Genomic DNA, 25171 nt, shown 5'->3' on the forward strand with positions numbered 1-25171 from the left:
TCGGCATTCTCTGTCTGAGATGGGGGCTGAGGACTAGTCAGAGGGCTTTAGGATAATATTCTTTCATATATTGTGTATTCTCTTTTTGATGGACTATGGGAATTTCAGTAAAGCTGTAGTAGTTGAGACACAGAATATATGCATACATAAAATATGTTTGGGGTTTGTTTATCAGAATAATATTTTTAGCATTTTAAGAGGCTTTCTTTTAAATTCTTGATATTTTTAATTAATTTAGTTAAAAATTCAGTTACCTGAAACAGCAATCTCTGAAGCTACAGCTTGTTTTTAGTCTGGAGCTTTTTGAGTTGTTTAAAAGTACTTCAGTTTCAAAGACTTTAAGAAAATAGTTGCAGCGGGTTTGGAATCCTAAATGTATCTTCTGCCTCAGTTTTTGAGTGTTTATGTGACGATTTCTTTTTGTGAAGGTCGTCTTCAACTGCAAGCAGATCGTCACCAAGAACATATCACAGTGAGGGATTCATTAATTCAGTCTTTGGCAGCACAGCTGGAATTAGATGGTTTTGAGCGAGCACCTTTTAATGAAAGACACATAACCAGTTTTCACAGGTTGCTGAAGGAGAGACAGGAAAGAGATACAGAAGCTGCAAATCATTTGATGGTAAGAATTTTGTTGGTTTAGTAGTGTAGTTAGTATTGGTTATTAGTGTGTTACTGGTCCATATGTATCTTCATGATGCTGGGAGGAATAGGAAGAATGTTGGGGGAGAAAAACTGTAGCCATTTTTTTTTCCTTACAGAATTCTTTATTATAGGTTGCCTGAATCTTTCCATGGAAATTAGTTTTGGAACTAAGAATGGTCATTAAGTGATCAGAATTGCCAAAACTACTGAACAGGCAGTTCTTCAGACAGGTTTTTCTCAGCAGCCTGCTCATGCAGGTGGATCACTGACAAAATAAAAAGCCTGAAGAATGACAGTGGGCAACTGATTTAAAAATAAGCATCTTCAAGATGGAGTTGCTCTTGCAGAACACTACCTGTATGATGCATCTGCATTTTCCTATCGAAACACTTCAGCAGAGAATTTTTGACAAATTCTAGTTATCTAGGTATTTCAATGTCTTGTGTTATAGTGGTGAATATTTGCAAGCTAGTGTGAAGAAGTGTTTTTAAATGTTGTTTTCCTGTGAAAAAAATAATGAGTATATTATTGGTGACTTCTTTCAGAGAGAATTTGCACAAAAAGAAGCAGTGAAACAAAAACAGATAGATGAAATAAGAGACAAGAAGACTGGATTAGAAAGAACCATTGACCTGAAATCAGACATTCAAAATAAGAAACAAGTTGAGCTGAAGAATGTGAAATACGAATTGCAGCAGTTGGAGGGGTTTTCAGACAGAATTCTGGAGTTGGATCAGGAGATTGTCAAGACAGTAAGTTAATGTAATTGAAAAATGTATAGAAGTTCAATGTAAAAACTTCTGGCTTTACCATTAAAAGAAACCAACCAAAAAAAAAAAACCCCTTGATGTTTGCTCCATCTGCTGCATTTTTGCCCTTTTAATACCCTCTCTGTGCTTTGTCTGTTTAGATGGTGCATCCTTTGGGGCAGGGATTATTCACTACTTTGTTTTTGTACAGTGCATGCATAGAATATACTGCTGCTGCTTGGTGAGTTATAAATAGGGTAATAGCCACAGCTGATGGTATCATAAGATCAGTCAGTCTTAAGTTATTGGGCCAGAAATATATGACCTAAAGTGTTACACTACCTGCATTTTTCCAGATAACTTGTCTGTGAGATGGGCTAGTTGGTCATAAGCGTTTTATCCAATGAAGTATTGTAAAGTTACCATTATCTTATGTCCCAGTTAAACAACTGGTGATGCCTTCGTAGTCAAATATTTTATGTTTGTTAATGGTGTATGAATTCAGTGCTTGACAGTGTTCCTTCTAGCCTCCTCACTAGGATAATTCCAGATCTAATGTACAGTAGATGCTAAAACATAGAGAATCAAACTAAATATGAGTGAGCTTCCTGAAGCTAAATCATGTGGTTATGGCTTATGGTAAAAGCAATGAGCAACTTGGGGCAGTGCTGCATTTCAGAACAGTGCATCCAGTATCTGCTTTACTTTCCCCGTGCCGACATCACAGCCTTTATCCTTTTTCATGTATTCTTTACAAAACTTGTAAGTCATTCCTGTAACAGCTAACGATACTGCTGCTGGGCAGCATAAGAGCTTTCTTCTGTTTCCTTTAGTTAGAACTTTATTGATCAGTGTAATTATTTAAGTCTTCTGGGCTTTTATTTTTTGTTTAGGAACATGAGCTGGAGAAGGCTGAGAGGAACAGCAATGTGGAAACACTGGACCTGGAAGTACGAACTCTGCAGAATGAGAAGATAAACCTGGACAAAGCTCTTAGGAAGTTGGATCAAGAGATGGAACAATTGAATATACATACCACGACAATTACCCAAATGGAGATGCTGAAGAAAGACAAAGTAATTTTTCTATCATCTCGTAAGAGAGGGACATGAAATTAATACAGTCCCTTGAAGATTTTTGTATTTTTCAGGTGTTTATCAATGATCATATGTAAAGCTTCTGTCTGACTTTATAGAAGCCATTAACTCTATGAATGCATTGAGTCACATAAACTTAAAGATATGAAAAAAATAATTTTAAATGTTTCATTTCCCCAGGCAGACAAAGAAGAGCAGATTAGAAAAGTAAAATCAAGACATTCTGATGAACTGACGTCACTGTTGGGATACTTTCCAAATAAAAACCAACTTGAAGACTGGCTTCATGATAAAAATAGAAAGATTAACCAGACAAGGGATAATCTTGCTGACCTTAAGTAGGTATTAATTTAATTGATTATGTCTCTGTAAGTATTTACATAATTATGAATTTAAATGTTGGGAAGTTTAGTATGCTTAATATACTTATTGCTTTAATTCATTATTGTTTATTTAGGAATCTGCAAAATCAAAGAAAGCATCCTACAGAATCTGTGTAATGTATAGCTGATACGATTTGTGCTAGTTGATAAAATCACAACATTCGTAGTCTATCAAAGGCAGCACTAAAAGCAGATGGCAAAATATTATTCTGGAACATCCTTAATTGTTTGCTAATCCTAGCTGAATGAATGTGCTTGGGGGGTGGAAATTGCTAGTCTTCTGACTTTCTTGTAAGTCACAGAGTGGTCAGTGACTATATCACAAGTTCATGTGTGATTACCTGTTCCTGATTTAATTTGATTATATAAAACTTTGTTAGAAAGAGTAGGTAACATCATCACACTATGCAATGATACACATTAAACTTCCACAAATCAAAACCCCCAAGATTTTATGTATAAGAATATTGCATAATTCAAAAGTATGGAACATCAGTAGAAGGGTGCTAATATTCTTTGCTTAAGAGGTTCAATAATATCTCATAAGCAATAATTTCTGTAGGGGAAAAAAGTTGAAATTGCATTATTCTATACAGTTTTGTATGACTTTGTCATTAGAAATTAGTTTCTTATCCGTAAGCATCCAGAAAACAAAAGGAAGTTAAAATGAGACACTTTATGCTGCACTTAGATTAATAAAAGTTGATGCTATAGATTTCCTGAAAAATCATTGAAGAAGAACTGGTGAACAGCTCTGTAATACCAATTTCAGATTAACTTCCTATGTTTTTGGTTTTTGCTTAAACAGTTTGAAATCTTAATTTTTTTGTTATAAGAGTTTATGCATTGATTTTTCAGTAAACGACTGGCGTCAGTAGAGTATCATAAAACTTATGTCAGTAATGAGCTAAGAAAAAAAGAAGCGCAATTGTCTCTTCATGAAGCAAAACTTTTTGATGTTTGTGGAAGCCAAGATTTTGACAGTGATCTGAACAAACTGCAAGATGAAATTGAAAAAAGTTCAAAACAGCGAGGTAAATTCATATATAGCTCTTCTTCCCTAAAGCTTGTTTTAAGTGTAGGCCACAGACACTGAGACAGTCTGTTGCTTCTGCAGGACAAATTATAGGCACAGAAACTGACTTAAGGGAGATGATTACTGAATCTTACTATTTTTTAACAATTTTTCCTTATCTTTACTGCTGTTTCTGTTTTACACTTAAGCAGGATCGGTTGTTTTAATTCTTTCAGTTAATTCTTTTATTATGTGTAAATGAAGTATCTGCTTTGGCTTACTGTGTATGTAGATCATGACCTTCTCAAAGCTAAGGAAATGTTTGAGCGCATGGATCTGCCAGGTGTGAAGACAAGTACAGAATGAGCTGTTTGGCATGGTTTTGGCCCATGGGGCCTGCTACTAACTGGGAGAAGGTAATTTCTGAAGGAAGTACATGCTTCCACTGTTAGTTGCAGAGGATGAGCATGGTTTAATAAAACAACCTCGTAGGGTAATTCAGGTTGATGAGGACTTGAGGAGGTGATTTAGGGCAACCTGCTGAAAGTAGGGGCAGCATTGAATTCAGACCAGGTCACTTAGGTAGGAAACCAAAATGGCCCTTTCTGATTTTGTGGGTTATAATCTTGTCTCCATTCATGGTAAATACATACCTAGTTTAGATCTGATTATGCATTGTTTATTCAACATAAATTCTTTTGTTTCTTTTTAAACCAGCTGTGCTTGCTGGAGCCACTGCAGTTTATTCGCAGTTCATTACACAACTGACAGAGGAGAACCAGTCGTGTTGTCCAGTTTGTCAAAGAGTTTTTCAAACAGAGGCCGAACTGCAAGATGTAATTAGTGATCTGCAGTCTAAGCTGCGTCTTGCTCCAGACAAACTGAAGTCAACAGAGTCTGAACTTAAAAGAAAAGAGAAAAAACGTGATGAAATGATGAGTCTTAAACCACTTAGGTAAAGTACTTAGCAAACCATATCGTTGCAAGCTGTTTTCTTTCAAATGCTTGTTTTTTGATTGTTAAAAATTATGCAGACATCAAGGAGGCTTTATTTTAGGGCTAGTGAATTCATTAAAAAATCTCATTGTTGAGATAAATATTTTCCTAGCATTTGTTCTCTGCTCATTTGGACTTTAATATTAAACTATTTTATGGTTTTGGTATTTCTAGTCCTTTGAGGCTTCTCATGAGAGTGAGGCAGAAAAAGTGGTTATATACTTACTTTTTCTACTGATTATTTACGCTGTACAGACACAGTTCCCTTCTTTGTTATTTATCATTGTAATTTAAAAGGGACAGGCTGGTTTTGTTCTTACTGAAATGTTTTTTGTACCATGTCACCTTAAATAAGTTTCTTAAAAATGCTGAAATGGAAGTTTGTATAGACGGAATGGGAACTGAACCTGTATTAAACACCCTTTAATAATATCTTGATTTATATCTCCTTTAACAATACTTTTTGGTGCTGGCAGTTTTGTATGTATTATGATGTTCTAGAAAGGCATCTCTGGATTTTATGGTTGATCCCCAATGCCGTTTATGTTTCCTTGAGGTTCAGTCATGTGCAGTTCCATCATTTGGGAATGCATCTCTGTCTCTGATACTGATAATTCAGATTAGATTGGACTGAATTTATGCCTTTATTTTAGTTATTTAAAAAAACTTTTTATATCGGGTTTTGTTTGATTTTTTTTTTTTTTTTTTTTTTTGAACTTGCAAAGTGATACAAAGCGTAGGAAATACTAACAAATTCAGAACAGGTGCCTATAGTAGTTTCCAATTTCCAGGCTGAATTAGTCTGTATTTTTAAAGCTATGAAAATGCTAGACAGGCTGTTTTGTTATTGCCTCCCATTTCTCTTCCTCTTGCCTCCCTCCAAAATGTAAACAAATAACACTAGCCAGAAAGCATTTTTGTCAGAGTCCTGTTTTTTTTTCCTTAGCATATGAACAGCATTTAAATTAAGAGTAGAGTATGCAGGTTTCCTGCCAGTAGGTGAAGAGGCTCTGGTCTTGAGAAATTTTCAGACCGTCATTCTGAGAGAATTTGGAGAATATATGTTAGAGGGTAGACCTTTCCTTCACAAGAGGGCACTCTTGTACAGTGCAGTTAGGCCCTCTCGTGAGCACTTGCTGTAATTAAGTTAAAAACAAAAAGAGATTGTGTTTGCTTGTTTGTTTCATCTCACCTGTCCAGACTGTATTACCTTAGCTGGGTATAGGCATAATCGAACATGGGCAAGGTTAAGGGGATACTATTTTGGCTAAGTTTAATCTTCCACTATTGGATCATATCACAGATCTTGTGATCTTGAATGTCTTGAACTTATGCTGCTGGTCTTGACAAAGGAAATTTTATGGATTTGTGTTTTATTTAAGGCGAACTGTAGTTGAACTCCAAGATAGGGACATACCAGACTTGAGGAACAAGATACAGAATGCAAACAGGGATTTAACAGGCCTGAAAAGTGAGATAGAAGAACAGGAATCACTCTTGCAGACAGTTTCGTCTGAGGAGGAAGGTGCCAAGGCACGTTTACAGGATATAACACTAATGGAAAGGTACCAGGTATGCTTTGGTAATTTCTTTTAATATATAAAATTATACTCACTTGCTAGTGTTTAATATGTAGTTATTCAATAATATGGCAAAACTTTGAGGTTTTAAGACTTTTCAAGCAAAGTAAAAATACTTTAAAAGACAGCATAACATATAGGTGATCTTGGTACTAATAGAACATCAAGTTTTATAAAATTATTTTTTCTTTTGAGGACCACAGAGTCCCTTGAGTTCTGATTCAATTCTATGCTATAGTAACTGGGAAAAGAGGTATAATCCAGAACTTGAGCATGACCGCAAGTGTTTTTCAGTCCTCATTAGTCATTATGGTTCAGTGTATTCTCAGCATCTACTCTGTGTACTTTCTGAAATCTTGTCACATGTGCTTCCTTGTTCTGTGCCATCTGAATATATGGTAAAGAGGAATGGATATCCTACACTTTTTATTACTCTGACATAGGAGACTGTTTTGAACAGTCTTCCTGCCTCTATTACCAATACAAAATCTTTGCTCGACCAAGAACCATGAGAGGGACAATTACACAGAGAAACCTGGGGCCAGGCAAAGGACTGAGAGCGTGTCAGGGGTGGGAGATGGCAGCAGCTCCTGAGGCTCCAACAATTCCATTGTCACAGGGACAGGGAGCACATGTAACTGTTCCGAGGTGGGCTGGGGATGTCAAAAGCCCACCCATCCATATTGACCGATTTCCTCTCAAAATTAGGAATTCCAGTTTCTAGCAGCCTGTGGGCTGACATAACCTTACTGCTAATGATGTGACATTGCTCCAGCAGAGGAGGTAAATTTGAAGTTCTTGAGTTATGTGTGCCTCAAGCCCCAAGCTTGTTCTTGTGTGCCAAAGATAAAAAATACATTGTTGAACACTAATACAGTAGTAATAGTACTTTTCCTCATACTTTCAGACTGATATTAGGGATGTTGAACGAAAAATTGCTCAGCAGGAGGCTAAGCTACTAGGGGTCGATTTAAGTAGAACTGTTCTACAAGTAAGCCAAGAAAAACAAGAGAAAAAACACTTGTGGGATACAGGTAGGTCATACAAAACTGGTATTTCATTTTTATATTGAAAATAATGTTTGAAACTTCCTGCTATTAAAATTTTAGTTTGCTTATTTTACATTCTGAAATAGCTGTATTCTAATAGTATGTTGGTTTGGTTTTTTGGGGTGATACTAGCTTAATTTAGAGTTAAATTTTCAGAAGGAAGACAATAAATGTTTTTAATAACAGATTGACTGTTTCACTCTGTTTTCATCTACAGTTACTGGTAAAATTGAGTTAAATCAAAAACTCAAGCAAGACCAGCAAAATCAGATTCAGCAGCTGAAGAGTACAGTTAATGAGCTTAAAGCAGAGAAACTTCAGATTTTCAGCAGCATGCAGCGTCGTCGACAACTAGAGGAACAAACAGTGGAATTAACCACTGAGGTTCAGTCCTTATGCAGAGAGATCAAGGTAGGAAATACTCTTATTTATTTAACCCTTAACTTTTTTGTCCTGGGAAAAAAAATACTAATCTTGTTATATTTAACATTGTCTATAATCCTGGCAAATAAGATGTATCTTCAAATGTTTGTCCTGTGCTGCTATTGCATATCTTTGGGAATTTCCAGAACTTTATTAATACATATTTTCACATCTTTTTTTTAACATACTCAAAAAAAAAAAAAAAGTAGTAACGACGTGACTCTCTTTACCACTTTAAAAATTATTGATCTTTAACAGAATGAGAAAATAAAAAGGACTTTCTCCAACTACTTTTCAGGAAGCAAAAGAACAGCTATTTCCTTTGGATGCCACTTTAGATAAACTGCAGCAGGAGAAGGAGGATCTAGTGAATAAAAGGACTGCAAGTAATAAAGAAACACAAGAGAAGGTTTGTTTGCTTTTGACATAGCTGGGAGATAGGATTTATATATTGTTTTTCAGGCATGAATGGAAGCCATGGTGATGAGTATGCTTCTAGGAAACAGCAGTGAGTTTAGCAAATGGTTTAGATTTGTGGAGCTTTTAGGGAAGAAAAGAAACAACTAAGTTAGGAGATGAACTCAATTGTAATTAACCTTTGGCAGTCTTGTCAAAAGGCTTCTAGGGACATTAGGCAATATTTAGTGACCAATGGTATTAAAAAGCCCTTCCTAACAGATGGAAGAGGAATAGCAAGGATGACTGACCTGTTCTTGCCAAGGGGCAAACTTGTTTTTCTCAGGTGAAGTGGCCCTCTTGTGTAAGCAGAGAGTGATTTACCATTTGTTGGGAAAACATTTTCATGGTAATAAGGAACATCTGGATTTCAAAAGCTGAAGGCTTTATTAGTAAATTAAAGGGAGTTATGATAAGGAATTGTACTTTGACAGCGATGCTATCCAGTATCTCATCTTTGATACAAAGCATATCAGTTCTTGGACATAAGACTACATTTCATTTGAAATCTTTTCCCTGCAGATAAATGGCATAAAAGAAAAAGTTAAAGATATAAACAAGTACGTGAAAGAAATTGAAAACTATATTCAACAAGGAAAAGACGACTATAAAAAGGTAACCTAAAAAACAGTCATTAAAAAGTTGACATTAAAACTACTTTTGTGTTTAAATTGTATACCTTTTTATTTCTTTAGCAAAAGGAGTCTGAACTTGATGAAGTAAATTCTCAGTTAGCTGCCTGTGAGAAACAGAAGGAGAAGATAAGTAAAGAGATGGAAATGATTCGACAAGATATAGACACTCAAAAGGTAGATGTATGGTTTTACAGTAAAGTATATTTTGCATAGTTGGAATAATTTCTGGTTTTGGTTTAAGTCTGCCTAGGTCCATAGTGGTGCAAAGTTTATCTCCTACTGATTTACTTAATCATGTGTTAGTCAGAATAGCTGCTATACATGCATTAGACTGAAAAAAGTCTGCAAAAGTGTGCAAAAGTAGATGCATTTTAAAAAACTTTTATCTCTAACTGTCATTTTCTGGTATTTTGAAAGGGTTAAGTCTGTTGGGATAGTAGCCAGCATTTTCAAAAGTATCTTTGTGTGGAGAATACCTGCCTTCTGAAGTAAGGCACCAAATTGCAGGTACCAAAAGTTGCTAGTTACTCCAGATTTTGTCATGTACTTTGAATTCTTGTGTATGTATTTCAAATATTATTTACATTCTTTATAGGAAAGATGTCTTTCCCCATTCTACCCCACCACTTACTGTCTAACTTGTAGAACTGAGATGGGGGACTTTGTTAAATCTCATCCTAAATTACTTACCCTATTGAAACATTCATTAATATTTGCACACAGAATCACTCTTGTATTCACCTGTGACAATAAATACTGTAAGTATTATTTCAGATTGAAATATGAAATAATACTGCTGATTTCCATTACACTCTATTTCTAGCACAAGAGAAGTTCTCACTGCGTTGTCAATTATTTTATGTTTGCATCATGTTTTAGACTTGTGCAGAGCTCATACTTTGTAACTGAGAATCAATATACTGACACATTATACAGCTTCTTGCTTTCTGTGGAGACAGATACAGGAAAGGTGGCTAGAGGATAATCTTACTTTGAGGAAACGGAATGAAGAGCTAAAAGAGGTTGAAGACAATATAAAACAACTTGTGAAAGAGATGGGAGAAATGAAAGTCCCGCAAATGAAAAAGTAAGCATCTTCAAAACAGAATGACATGTTTTGCACAAGAATTCACTGAATATCTGAATGTAATATTCACTGTGTTTTAGTGTGTTTCCTGGTCCACTTTACTCCCTATTCATGTAGACCACTTCCTCCTTCAAACTCATGTTCGCATAATATCCCCATGACAGCAACATCGATGACTCAGTGAAATTGTATAGTGCTTCTAGGTAGAAATACATATAGATGCACATATGACCATACCTGCTTCAATCTAATCTGTTTTTTTTTTAATGACTTCCACTGCTAAATCCACATTTTAAAAATAATTCATGTCTCTGGACGAGAATATTTAGTTTTCATTTTCAGTCTGCTCACTTAGTTCTCAGTTGCAAATTTTATGTTTACTTCAGTAGTTTAATTGCTCAGATAATAAACACTTTTGAAAGGGAATTAGCCCTATGCTCGTTCTTATGTGTGAACTATTTATTTAGCTTTCTAGAGGTTACCCAATTAATTCATCTTCTTTTGCTCAGCATCCTAATCTAATTCCATCTATGAAATCAATTATTTTATGTGCTTCTATGTATAGCACTTTAGCCTTCTAACTTGCTAACTTGCTTCTCCCACTCAGAATAGTGATTTCAATATATTCTTAACAAACTTAAAAATATTTTTATTTCAATAATGTCTTAATTTCAGTGACGTTAGCACTATAATTTTAACTGTTACAGACTTTATAGATACAATGTGATAAGCTACTATCTAACATAAACTCAAAACTAGAACCCTGGTTAAAAAATTGTGAAACACTAAATACAAAAGACTTGTCTGTCAATTATGATTTCACAGTGAGCAAAAACATTTAGAGGAGAAAATAGAATCTCTGAAAAGAAACCATCATGTTGCACTTGGCCGACAACGTGGATTTGAGGAAGAGATTGTTCGGTTTAGAAAGGAACTTCAAGAGTCACAATTCAAAGATGCAGAGGAAAAATACAGGGAGATGATGATTGTTATGAGAACAACAGAGCTAGTGAACAAAGATCTGGACCTTTATTACAAGGCTCTTGATAAGTAAGTTTTGTCATATGAGTATAATTCTTAAATGTTTTCGTCTTTATTACTATTGATAACCTTGATCCAAAAGCAGCTTTCAATTTCAGACTTCCAGGGGTAATTTAGAAATAGTAAATTGATATAATTCTTTGAGATATGTAATAATTTCTCTTTATAAAATCTGGCATTTAAACATTAAGATAACATAACAACATACAACTTTTTAAGTAAATTAATGAAAATATACTACAAACTGCATGGGATGGGTAGGATGTAGGAAATTTGTGAGTTAATATGTATAATATACATGCAGTAAATGCATTGATGGTAATAATTAGAGTTTAATATAGTCATAGATAAGTCTAGTGATCATTACAATTTTATTCCCAATTCTCTGTAGGGACCTATTTTGGGTTATGGTTGTACATGTTAGGACTCATATTTACAATGCAACAATTCAAGTCAAGAGAGAGAAGAGTGAGTGAGACCAACACATCACCCATCTGAATTCCTGTCTGAAGGAATCTTTTGCTGTGTTGCCTGTGGTAGTTAGAGGCTGTCCAGACAATAAACACATTTAACTTTGGTTTTCATATGAAAACATACGGAACAGGCGCAGGCTGCTCCTCTGCCCCTATTCCTCTGTAGCTCTTTTTCCCACTTGAAGGCATTTTTAGGAAGCTTTTGTAAGTGTGTCTCCCAATATTGCTGATGGTTTTCCTTTCTTCCTGTAAGTTTGGTGGTTTTTGTTTTTGAGGGAAGTAGAGGAAAGTATTACAGGATACACAGTGGATATTTGAATGTGTTTCATAAAAGTCTGTCTCCCATGTTATCTCAAATTACATAAACGGTACGAGTTTAGGAAAGGTGAAATCTGTGTTTAAGTCCTTCATTATTAACCTGGGTCTTTCTTGCGTAGTCTCTCGTACTACTTTCATTTCTATAGCAGTATATTTTAGCGTCTTCTGGCCATATCTTAACATGAATAAGATAATGCCAGGTAGATTTCTTGTTCCGCATGATGATCTTCTCAGATAAACAATTGTGTTTCCATTAAAGAATATTACAATATAGAGGTGTGTTTTCTCCTTTTCCAGTGTGGGTGATTTTGTGCTTAGGGAAGGCGAGGTCAAAAGAAACATGTCTTGCATTTGATGGAAAGTGTAGTAAACTTTGTGATTGTTTCTGCTTCCTCTGGAAGCTTGTTTTCTAGTCTTGGACTGACTGGTCAAAAATAACATCTCAAAATTTGTAAACATATATGAAGTAAAACAAGTGGCTCCTTAAAAAACCCGCTGTGTTCAGTTATAATGATGGAATTGCAATGAGCTGTTGCAACTTCCTGGGCAATGGGAAAGGATCTTGGAATCGGTGGATATGTTTCAGGAAATACAAAACTGGTGCTCAGTGACAGAAAGGTAAGTTGAATACTAGGAACAAAAAAGAGAAAGAAAGAAACATTTTGGCCACTGTATGAATTCCCAATACACCTATGTCTTTAGCATAGTATAGAATTTTTGTCCCCTTTATTGAAAAGGATCTAGTAGTGCTGGAAGAAGGAGCACAGAAGAGCAATAACATAGTTGAGGGTACCATGTAACGGTCAAGAAGAGAAACTAAATAGATGAGAACTTTCCAAGTTGAAAAGACAGTCTAGAGGAACCCTGTTTTAAGCAGTTTTAATGATAAAATAAAATCAAATTAAATACTAGAATGTAAGCTAATCCAGATTTTATTTTGTGAAGATCTTAACTGTTCAGAGCATGTATAATTCTTCCCTTTCAACTTAAATGGAAATGCACTCCAAGAATTTCCTTTTTAGCATTTGGAGTCTTTTTGTATGGTATGAAATCATCTATTGTTTCTATTTAAGGCAAAACAGGAAATCAGTCTTGTAATTTCAAGAAAAATAGATAAGCATCACTTATTGGTAATCGTCTGAAAAATCGGTGAGACGAAATGTTAAGTTTAATAGCCAGAGATTGAAAGCTGTATCTGTAGCTGGGAAAACCAGCATTTTGGGTGTTCTGTGCTACCAGCTGATCTTTATTGACTTAATATTTAGAGGTTTATGATAAATATTGATGAGGAATGCATTCTTCGGTTTAATCAAGTAAATAGATGAAAACACTTCTTCTTTCTTTGGACTTAACAAATCCTATTGGAGTTGATACTTCAGTATTCCCCAGAACAGGTGGAAATAATTCCCGTAAGAGGGGAGGTAGGAAAGGTATACATAAAAGTCCATTTCAGAAGTATATTTTATTTCCATCATATTTTTTTGAAAAAAGACATTGGCATAAAGTGAGCAAGCATTTTTTTTCATCACAGAGAACTTTTTCTTTAAAAAGCCGAGTTAGAAATGTAGCATCCTGTCCTTTCTTGAGTGCTCTCATAAGGAATCGTTTGTTATTGAATAAAATCATGTTGATACATTAGCCAGGGAAATTAAATTGAAAATTATTAATGACATCCTATGTTAGTCTTGTTGCTGAAGAGAAAGATAGCTCTAGTCATAGTGTCTGTTTGGGTAATGATAAATTATATTCTCTATAAGAATTCTCTGCTCTGTGGAAACTTCACAAGCTCTCCTTTCCTACCAAGACCTAGTTATTTGCATTGTTGGGGAACTGTGCCAATGAGTAACACTACTGTTGTTCTGGAAGACTTAACGTCAGATTTGTCATCTTGATGTCAATCTGAACATATACCTCACACATAAATTATAAATCTCTTAAAAAGTCAGGTAAAGTTGCTCTCCATTGAGTGACTGCAAATCTTTTTGCCTTCATTACTCTCCTACTTCTTCAGACCAAGCTCTTTGTGAGAGTAGAATTATTTATGCAATAGAGTGTGGTTAGTCTTTAGATACTTCTACATTCAAAATTAATGAGTATCTATTATATTTTTAATAAAAGTATTTAGGGAATGGAAAGGGAACCGCACCTTCCTTAAAGCTCCTGTAGTCCATAGCAGTCCGTGGTTGCACCTGTAACAATTTGCATTTTTTGTTTTTCTTCTTTAGAGCAATAATGACGTTTCATAGCATGAAGATGGAAGAAATCAACAAAATAATTCGTGACCTTTGGCGAAGCACCTACAGAGGACAAGGTATGTAATTTCTTTTATTTAGTTTTGTCCATATATATCCATTTGATAGTGAGCACTGCACATGGAAAAATGTTTGTTCAAAATACTGAAAATCCAAGATCTGAAAACAGTTGGTTCCATTTTAAAGGCTACATCTGTTGTTCACCACTCTAATCTTTTTATTACATATGATGTAGTAAGTTACAGGATAAACAGAGTTAATTTTCCCTTTTCCATGTTTTGCAAAGGTAAGGTTTCCTTGAGACGGCGGAACTGCACAAGTTCATTCTTTCAATTTGGAAAAATTAATTTCAAAGATATATCTATTAGTGGGAGTTCTGAATAGAATTTTTGTGATTGCTGCATATTATACCTCTCAACTCCCATTAATCTTATGATATTTTTAAAGATTTTTGATAACATAAAAACTCTCTCCTTCCCATTTTCAGATATTGAATATATAGAAATTCGTTCTGATGCAGATGAGAATGTCTCAGCCTCTGATAAAAGAAGAAGTTACAATTATAGAGTAGTAATGATAAAGGGAGATACAGCACTGGATATGCGAGGAAGATGTAGTGCTGGGCAAAAGGTAATAGCATTTAATTTTTAGTATGCAGTAACGAGAATTCTGAAAACTGACTCAGGTGAGCGCGAAAGAGTAATGTGTGCTGAAGTGACCCTGACAAACAGGTGGCTCCAGCTCTAATGTACAATTCTGTACAACTCTCCTTCACTGTATCTGGATTTTGCTGACAGTACGCAGTAGATGATTCTGAACATCTGAACCCTATTTTGGGGTGCCAAAATCCATTGTTTCAGTTGGGGACCAGTCTGAGTCCCTGCCAAAGCAAAGGGTTCAGCTTCCCACTCTCCTCAAGTTCAAATCCTCCCAGTCTGTCTCTTGCTAGTTACCACTAAGGTTCCCATAGCTTTAGGTCTATTGACTTGCTCCTGTATTTCTTCCTTCCTGAGGACTGGCCATTGGTCGTCTTTTCACAACTGTGTCTACCTGGAAGTGTGATAAGACCTCTTTTTCTCCAAGTTGTGGTACTCTTCCCCTGCTGCTGAATATAATCTTTCAGTTCATGTCACCAAATACCGTACCATGCCGTACTTCCAGGCATTGCATTTCATTCTGTGCTATCTGTGTCAGCTATCAGCTCTGCAGTCTGGCCATTCAGCTGTCTTGGGATTCCCCGGCCAAGTGGCCTGGTATCACACCTGCGATGACAGTACCAGTGATCAGAGGTTCATCATAATTAACCACACCTCTTCCGCATGTTGGGGCTTCAGAGTTGTTTCCACCTGTCTGTTATGGTATGATAGAGCATCTGAAATATTCCTAAGCAAGAGGAAAGAACCAGCCTTGTTCATCTGCCTCCAAAATCACTATCTGTACTTTTTCTTGCTTTTAAAGAGCTGAGATACGGAAAAAAATCATAATACTTGTAGCCATTTGACACTTGGCATCTTGGTTATGCTGCTTGGGCAACCGAAGCTAGCTGCAGTATTACAGCAGGAAACTCTGCTTCTTCCTTTGATGAAGCATTTCCACCAGAACAAGTGATCTTCCTAAATGCAGACATAGTAGAAAGGGACAAAAATACAGCCAGGGCTGCTGTTATTTCCTCCCTGCTGGAACACTTTCTGCCCATCCTTTGTGCCTGCTGCACTCTAAATACAAGACTTAGAGAGCTCTCCCCAACGCTTCAGGCTGTCTATGCAATTTGCCGGTGCCAAGGACACTGCTAGCCCAAGGACACTACAATTGTGTGAGGGAGATACATTCTATTTCCTCTTCTGCAGTGGGAGCTGAAGCTTTCTGGCTCCCTTTCCTCTGCAGTAGCTGAAAGGGCTATGATGGCAACAGATGTAGTCTCTTTGACGTTGAGGAAGAACTGCCGTTATCTGAAGTAACAAACTGCCTACTTCCTTACCTCCAGAGTGGCAATTCCCACCATGTTGCTTACTTCAGCAGAGTTTCATTGGCAGCCAGGCCTTTTCCACGACCAGATGGTACAGGCTGTAATAGAAAATGAAATCAAGGAATGGAACAAAATGATACACAATATTTTTAAGTGCATACAGCGATAGAATCATGAAAGGATATTTCATGAGAAGACGAATACTGTATTGTTGCTTGAATATGAAAAATGCTGTCAAATTAATTCCCACCTGAGTGTGGATGTGTACTTGGTTTTGAAAATTCCATACTAATTTGGGGGGAAATTCAAATCTTCTTATAAAACAGCAGTATAGGCAAAAAAATGTGTCCTCTCGTAACGTAGCCTAGGATGTTACGTTAGAGTCCTATGTAAATGAGAGTGAAACTTGTTCACAGTTTCTTAGCTTATATTCTGAGAATTCTTTGATCGTGAACTGTGATGCCAGCAGTCGTGATAATTGGAAAGTATTTTTGGCAGCACAGTTTCCATCGAGTGTTCTGTAATTTTCACTAGTTCAGGAGATCTAATAATAATATGATAAGGCATGTTAATACAAAACTAACATATAAGGTGGCACATCCTACTGTCTTCAGTTTTCGTAAGTAGTCAAGAGTTCAGTAACTCAAACGTAGAGATAACACATACGGATTTTCACCATCCCTCCTGCACTAGGGTGGGGCTTGAGCAGAGTGTAGGGGTAACGCAGATGACAGTGTCATAGCATCTTTACCTCGGATTGGAATCCTTACTTCCAGTATCTCCTGAATTTTGAATATTTGACTTCTCTGATATTTTTCCAACAATACTTTGTAGAATGGATCTTTCAATTCAAACTTGAAGTTTTAATGTAGTTTTTCAGTACCTAATTAATTATTGTCATTCTGTGAAGTATCAGCACATTGTTATGTAAACTTTAGTCACAGTTTGTAATGGCATTAAAAATAGCATGTTACATGTAGCTCCTCTATAAACACTTTGAAGAGTGAGATTTTGATGGGTTTTGTGGTTTTTTTTTTTCCTTAGGTGCTTGCTTCTCTTATTATTCGTCTTGCTCTAGCAGAAACATTCTGTCTCAACTGTGGCATATTGGCCCTAGATGAGCCTACTACCAATCTTGATCGAGAAAACATAGAGTCTCTTGCACATGCCCTGGTGGAGTAAGTGATCTCTTCTTGTGAAGCTCAAAGATGGATATTTTTCCAATGTTAATAATAATAGTCAGCAGAAGTGAATTACAATTTAAGCTGACACATCTTTGTTGACACCTGCAAACATACATGCAAAGCAGTAGTTTTAGATTCCGTCTCTTTTATCTGGAAAAGAAAAAATAACTCTTAAATAATTTGAGGGGGTTTTATGTGAGTAAAAAGAGTTACTAATCAGCATTAGATTGCTTGATGGTTCATGTCATTCATTATTAATAGTTAAATATGTTTGTGCTGTGCATTTACAAGTTCTCTAAAACTGGGATGTGATTTAGATAAATATACACTAAATAATATCTTTTTGTAGGATAATAAAAAGCCGCTCACAACAGCGTAACTTTCAGCTTCTGGTGATAACTCACGATGAAGATTTTGTTGAACTTCTGGGCCGTTCTGAATATGTGGAAACGTTCTACAGAATAAAGAAGAACATTGATCAGTGCTCTGAGATCATGAAATGCAGTGTCAGCTCCCTAGGCTCATACGTTCATTAGAATTTCAAGTAATTACGTATCATAGACTGGCTTAGCCGCCTAGATTGGGAGAGTTCGAATACAGGCATCTGAAAATATAATTCCTTCATATCATATATTACTGAAGATTTGTAACAATTTTAGCTACAGTCCGAAACTGTTAGACTTCTAAACTTCCTATCTTTCTATGTATTTCTGTGCCTGGGTTTAAGAATTTAAATGAATACAATGCAGTTAACTTTTAGATGTATTTTACGCTTTAAAAGTAAAAATAAAGTTGTGATGTTATGTACGTATATCTTGTCGGGGAGATCCAGGTGCAGCTTCCTTGGAACAGCTGCAGCTCTGTCGATAGAACAGGGCTTGCTCTCTGTCGCTGCGTTATGGCAAGTTCAGGATTGATTTGCATCTCTAGTCAAGGCGTGTCTGTAGCTACCCACCTAGTCTACACAAAATTCGCAAGCTTCAAAGAGAACAACTACTTTCTCTACAAGACAACATTAATCTGGCTGTGCAAAGACAGAATCTTCACAAAGTATGACAGCTTTCTTTAGAATAAAGGGAAGTCCTGTCTCTAACTAAATGAATGAGTGAATGGATGACAAGCATATTTTAACCATATTCTCTTTGCATAGTGTCGTTTACCTCTCTGCTGCTTTAAGATTATGAAATTTATGAGAGTTATGTCATATTCTGATTCTCCATGAGATATAATCAAGTTCCGAGAAAATGATATAAAAATACCTTAAAGAGTTAATTTGTGTGGATGCTGAGCTTCACTTGCACCATTCAGAGTTCTTCCTGATGGTCTTTTCCTGGGTACAGCAACGCCCGATGGTCCTGCAGAATTCAGGCCAAAGGGAACCTGCTGCTCTGTTAGAATGAGAGCAGAAAGCCAACCGGGATGGCATGCTTCAAAAGGCAAGCGGCCTGATCATCACAAGTCCTGAGATTTTGGACAAGGGTCCCTCAGCACCATGCCTCACTGCCTCTGAAACCACACAAGCCCTGAGGGCTGTGACTTCTGGGTCTCTGTTTCTTCATAACCAAGTAAGGGGGCACTTCTACCTTGAACTGTGGGTACCGGCCACAAGTCCACAGGCAGAAGCTGGACTTACAACTCTTTAAGTCGTTGCAGACAGCAGTGATCAGCTGAACCTCCTTAGCAGATGGTGTATGACCAAAGCTCAATTTCAGAGGAGGAATCTTTAACCCACCACGAAAAAGAAATTAATCTCGGTAATGTCAGGACGTTTGCCTTCGGCAGATACGCAAATGAGGCTGAGAACGTTGCACACTGCCTTCCTCCTCCTTCAGGATGCGGGAATCCCTTTGTTTCGCAGGGATGAAGGGCAGTTCCCAAAGGCGAGGGAGGATGGGGTAGGAGTGTGGGAAGCGCAGGCAGGGCCCAGGCCCGGGTAAGCACCACGGACAGAGGCAGCTCCAGGACCCACCCGGGAGCCTTTGCCCACGGGGGGAGTGAAGCATGGCCCTGCCTGCCCACGGAGACGCTGCTGTGGCTCCTTCCTGGCTCTGCTGAGCCCCTCACGTTAAATCGTAACCCCGCTGACGCTGCCTGCTAAGGGGTCTGGATGTCTGCACCAAAAAAGCCAAAACCCAGCAGTACCCCGGGTCTGATTCCTCATCTCAACAGCTGATGTCCTTCAGCCCTCTGCATGGCCAGAGAGTTCAGTGGACTTGGCAGTACGTGCCTTAAAGGGTAATGCCAGAAACTGAGCGCTTGAACTAAGGATTATTTCCACCTGAATTTTCTGAAACTGCAAGTCACTAGAGTCAGGGCGGCCCCAGTCATCGGGAAACCACTTGAAGATAAACGAATGAATGGGACTTCCTAGCAATTACGCTCTTTCACCAATCCCCTGAAAAAGCAATTAACACCAAACTGGGGAGAGAGGGGGAAGAGAAGGCAAAGGAAAATGCTACTAACATGCATTACGTTTGCAGTTTTAAATAAGAAGCTTCACTGACTCTAGTACTACTTCCTGAAGGGGAATTTTCTTAACGATATAATCAACAGAAAAAAAAATTACTTCGAATTTTCAAATTTTCCTGTGCTACCTGTTTAGTTTAGCATGACACATACATCCCAGCTCATGAAGAATTACATTATCTTCAGAAGCACCGCCCCAACCTTTGTGAATTCTGTGCTTTTTTTTTTCCCCTCGAGTTACAGCCATGGTTTGCAATTCCTCTATAAAGTACTTTGGGCACGTTTTTGCCCAAATCAGCCCTTCTCTGTTCCCCAGCTGCAAAGTTTATCCTCGCACACACACTGTGTGGATTAAACTTTTTGGGAGAAGTTGGAAAAAATACTAAAAAGGTAGTGGGTGGGAAACCAACCTCTCCTATGTCAAGTGTCAGTATTAAAATGACAAAAAATAGTCCACATAATGATTTTTTTCCACACCTTTCATTTGCATAATCCATAGTCTCCTCTATAGGTAACACCGTGGAAAAGAGAATCCACCAGCCTCACAGTTTTGATATGAACCGGAAAACAAAAAAAACATGCTCATGTGAATCAAATGTAGGAGAAACTTTAAATGCTTTCATGATGTGCCGCTGCTCATCGGCACCTTGGGGAGACCGAGGACAGAGACGGGTGCCCACCGCGACCGGCAAAAAAAAAGCTTCGCTGCCGCCTCTCTCCTGCACCCACAGGAAGCGGGGCTGCTGCCGATGGGCGCAGTCAGCCACCCCCAGCGCCACGTCAAGGGGATCCCTGCTCCGCTGTGGCTTCCTGCCTCGCCGCACGGGTGACGGCCGACGTCGCGGGGATGCTGTGCAGCCTTGTGCTGCCGACGGAGGACTGAAGGTGAGGGTGGCAAGAGGAGCTGAATATCAGGGGGAAGGGGTTGTCGCCCTTACGGGATGCTATGCAAAGTTCAACATCGCCTGTAGTGCAGAACCAAGCAGAGACGTTTTTAAGGCAAGCAAGGTGCAGATCTACTGCGGTAACACATTAGCAGGTGACAAAGTGGTGAAGAAACTGGCTCTCCACTTGCCATTTTGGTTGGAGCCAGGGTGGAGTTCCAGCAGAGAAAACCCAAGGCAGGAGAGCGGCTCCGCAGCACCTGTCCTCCATGCAGCGATGCGCACACACACGCACCCCTTCATGAGGAAGGCGCAGACACTCAGTCGGCTGTGCCATGATTTAAGAGCCAGAAATGACAATTAAAACTAATTTTCAGTGCTCTCACAGAACTATCAGTGAGTGTGATTGCAGTGGGCTCAGGAGCCAAGAATCAGGCAGTCGCCTGGGACGGTGTTTCATAGCCAAGCAGGCAGGCAGCACCCCTCCGAGGACACCAACATGCCTGTAGAGGCAAATGTTGGCAGGTCAGCCTGGGAAAGGGTTGGTTGGGTACCAATCCCTTCTGAGGGATTTGGGTCCCCCCTGCAACCTCAGCCTGGACTCTGCAGTAGATTGAGGGCTCCAGCGTGCAGCGCTCAAGCAAATGACTTTCCTCCCACCGCTATACCACATCGTTTATTTCTTCAGTAACAGAAGTTATTTTCACTTTATCTGCACTTAGTAAGCAAGGTGGCAACTACTTTCACTAGAAGGAAAAAAAAAAAAAAGAGGCCTTAAAGACATCCCTGTCTGAACAGTCTTGTTTCTAAGTGCAATTTATATTGCCAGTGGAAAACCAATACTTTGATTTTCTGACGCTTCCGTCAGTGTTAGGCAGTACAACACTGCGCTGTCTGCTTACAGACTGCTACACTTGGCCAAAACACTTCGGGTGTTTAAAACTTCAGAGAAGATTAATTTATTTTTTTTTTTCCAACCAAAACTGCTTTCTGACCTGCCTGAAGTAAAGAAGCGACCAACAAAACATGTAATTTGCAACCCCCAGGAGCAACATCTCCCTGAGTTTCTAACAGTGGAGGTCCGGTTCTCCTCCTGCATGCCATGTTTTAGGCAGAAAGCTTTTGCATGCCCTAAAAATTAGAGAACCAAACAGATCTGATTATCTATGACTAAACACCACAGACCAAACCAATAAATATAAATGATGCTTTCAAAAACTTAATCATTTAATGTCTCCATGTAACTTTGTTAGCATTTAAATGTCACACTAAGTATCATTTCTAATCTATTTCAGTATGACGGTTTGTTTACTAACCCCGCTGGGGCAAGCTGCCAGGAGCCAGCACTTATTCTGTATTTACTGCAAGATTATGCCTTCGGGAAATGCGATGCAGTTTGCAAATTCTCCTTCATCCTGCTCTGTGTAATTTGATTTATGCAGAAAAAAAATGAAGTAGCTGTAGCTGTAGCGCACCATCCCTCCAGCTGCATGGGCTGAAGGACGCAGGCTGGCTCCAGCGCCGGGACGGGCTGCAGAGCCATCCCAGCACAGGGTCTGAAACACAGTTTGTAAGCTCAACCACTGATTCAAGAGATATTACATGTGCCGATGCTAGACATTAGATGGTGACCCACATTTGGGTTTTGTTTTTTTTTCATGTTATAAAATGTTTTATTTAATTTCACCATCTTCTGAAAGTAAAGAACAGCAAATGGCCTGCAAAAAATGTCATGGCTTCTTGAAGAAGACTTCATAAAAACCAAAGCTGGAATAGTAATTGGAAGCGAGAAAAATGGTTGGTAGGGTTGTCCAAAATCAGACCCTCAAAAATGATAGAAGAGACCTGAAGTTGTTTATGACCTCCATTAAAGCATCCGCTGGACCTCAGGACTCCTGACATTGTTTCTTAATGACATCATCCCGTCCTGTTCCTCCACAAAACCTACGACTGGGTGCAGCTGGGAAATGCAAAGGTTTGGAGGCAGCACAGCTTCTTCCCTTTGGGAAAACAGCCCGAAGAGGCATCCTGAGCACACAAGGCAACTGCGGGAGGAGAAGAGGCATCCATGTCCTGGGAATTGCCCAGAGAAGCAAAGCGCCCTCCGTGCCGGGGCCCTCTCCCCATCCTGAGCCAGGGATGGCCAAATGCAGCTGGGTGGGAAACCTGCTGCTGCGACAGCCCGGTTCTGAGACAAAGCTACTGCCTGTTGAACTGGAAAGGCACAAATTGAGCCCATCTAAAATTATGGACCGTAGTTCCCCCATTTCCTACAGAGCCAGGAAAGAGAAGGGGATGCTGCCGCATCTATTTCCTTCCATTGATGCCATCCATGTCCACTGATGCCGTCCCGTGCCGGTGGTGGCCCTGACTCCAGCTTACCACCCTGCTCTTCACTTGTGTGTGATGGTTGTGAGCAACCAACCTTGGCTTTGCTGCTGGAAAAAAAAGAAAAAAAGAAAAAAGCCATGGCTTTGGACATAGGACAAAGCAAAAAAAATTTCTGGTTTTGGTTGCGCTGAGGGTTTCTTCAGCTGGTTCCTCTGTTTCCTGGTGTCATCATCCAGAGATGCAGCTATGGAGAGGCCTGACCAGCACCAGCCCAGTGGGCGCCTTCACCTCCCCCCCCGCCGCCTCTCCTCCATGTGGGGGCAAAAGAGCACGCTGGGGAAAATTGCAGCACCTAAATTAACTACTTGGGTCTTTTTTATGAATTGGTTGGGGACCAACTTGGGGTGGATTAAATCAGGCATAAAGAGCCTGGGGAGCAAGGTGGGGTGGGCACAGCCCCCCCAGCTGCTGGGCCTCCAGGACCTGCCTGCGTTCTGCTTCTGGCCACAGCTGGAAGCAAAACCAGCTCTTCCATGACGAGGATCCCAGTTCAGGCTGGGTTCACATGCTTGGGGTCCTGTGTCCACTCGGACTGGCACCAGCGGGCTCGGGGACATGGTGTCCCAGCACCCGTCTCACCACCAGCGCTAAGGGTGATGCACAGGCAGAAATCTCCCTTATTATTTCACGATCATCGCTGGGTTGAAAGCTGCGGGCAGCCCAAGATGCTCTGAAGGAGCTATTTTGGTCAATGATGTTCCTGAAGGGCTGCGAGCCCCTCTCCTGCACCACCTTTTGCCCGAGCCCCCGGCTTGATGCCGTTTCTCAGAACTGGGCTCTACTTTCTAGCTATCGTTTTCCACCCACACGAGCCGAACCGATACATGTCAGCTTTTCCCATCATCAGGTTCATGTTACCATATCAATAGTTTGGGGGAATGATTTTTATCTGCCTTTGAGGGAGGTGACACATGCTCTCTGTATGGGGTTTGCAGTGTTCCCAACCAAGGGCCTCCCACCCCCATAGCCCCGCAATTCCCCTGGGACCACCCTGCTGCTGCCAGACCCCCACACCAGGGCACGGGGGTGGGACCACAGACATCTTCCCTAGGGCATTCCGCTCCAGCATCCCACTCCGACAGCGTGGCTCAAGGGACCCAGGGACACCGGCTTTGGGACAGATGGACACAGACACGCTGTACTGTGTTGCCCTGGCTACACGCCAGCTCCTTCACCTTCCTCCCAACGCCTGCAATGGGGAACCTCCAGGCTCCCATCCGGCTCTGACCCAGCCTTTTGATTTTGCAGGAAATTCAATGTTTGGGAATCGTCACCATCCTTTTTGGTTTGTTTTTTTTTTTTCAGAAAAAAACTGTTTTTCCAGCTAGTGCAAGCAATGAAACGGGAGTGCTGCAGCCCAGTCCTGCCATTGCGACGTTAGGACTTCCAACACCAAAAGAATGCCGTGAAATGGGAAGGGGTTTGTTCAGTGCTTCCTTGGGCTATGCAACACTTTGACTTTACTGCAATTTTTTTTTTTTAAAAAAAAGGTTTAAACTTAAATATTTCTACATTTTCTAAATGAATGTAACAATTTGCAACTATTTACAAGGCTCTAACAAGGTATAAGGTGAATTCTGGGGGGAGAGGGTCCCTGGATGGGGTTTGCTGGGGTCGGGGCAGGAGCACCGTGGGGCTGCCCGACGGCGTGAGCGGAGACGTGAGGTCACTGGCACCCAGCCGCCTCACCTGTGCTTGCAGCAGTGCGTGGAAAAACTCATTTAAGAATTTGGAGAAGAAATTACTTTTCCCCCCACAAAAATTCCCATTAACAACACAGGTCAACCATGATGGGAAACAATTGCGGGTTTGTGCCTGTTTTTCTGCTCAAGGATGTGGCAGTTTGAATCCCTGCATTACTGTTGGTTTTCTGATGTCCTCTGGGGTGGCGTGGGACAACGTGGGATGGTATGGGACAACGTGGGATGGTGTGGGACAGCACGGGCTGGGATAACGTGGGATGGTGTGCGACGGCGTGGCCCACTGGCACAGCCCAGCCCATGGGCACGGCGTGGCGTGGGGCTGAAAGGCGCCGTGCCAAGCTGGGTGCTGCAGGAGCTGTCCTCGCAGCTCCACGGATA

At 39.6% G+C, this 25171-nt stretch overlaps 1 protein-coding gene across 1 annotated transcript in view; it reads left to right on the plus strand.

Moving 5' to 3' along the window:
• RAD50 (RAD50 homolog (S. cerevisiae)) overlaps positions 1-17885 on the plus strand; it is a 22139-nt gene extending 4254 nt beyond the window's left edge. The window contains exons 8-25 of the mRNA XM_009705376.1: positions 429-622; positions 1191-1397; positions 2288-2470; positions 2672-2829; positions 3733-3908; positions 4607-4844; positions 6268-6457; positions 7373-7499; positions 7732-7925; positions 8236-8346; positions 8916-9008; positions 9089-9202; positions 9988-10115; positions 10941-11165; positions 14173-14258; positions 14687-14829; positions 17210-17343; positions 17699-17885. Of these exons, the coding sequence (XP_009703678.1) occupies positions 429-622; positions 1191-1397; positions 2288-2470; positions 2672-2829; positions 3733-3908; positions 4607-4844; positions 6268-6457; positions 7373-7499; positions 7732-7925; positions 8236-8346; positions 8916-9008; positions 9089-9202; positions 9988-10115; positions 10941-11165; positions 14173-14258; positions 14687-14829; positions 17210-17343; positions 17699-17885 (2888 nt within the window). The remainder of the gene's footprint in view (positions 1-428; positions 623-1190; positions 1398-2287; positions 2471-2671; positions 2830-3732; positions 3909-4606; positions 4845-6267; positions 6458-7372; positions 7500-7731; positions 7926-8235; positions 8347-8915; positions 9009-9088; positions 9203-9987; positions 10116-10940; positions 11166-14172; positions 14259-14686; positions 14830-17209; positions 17344-17698) is intronic.
• The last annotated feature ends 7286 nt before the right edge of the window (positions 17886-25171 follow it).

The sequence above is a fragment of the Cariama cristata genome, unplaced genomic scaffold, assembly GCF_000690535.1.
Source record: "Cariama cristata isolate BGI_N322 unplaced genomic scaffold, ASM69053v1 scaffold31318, whole genome shotgun sequence".
Taxonomy (NCBI): domain Eukaryota; kingdom Metazoa; phylum Chordata; class Aves; order Cariamiformes; family Cariamidae; genus Cariama; species Cariama cristata.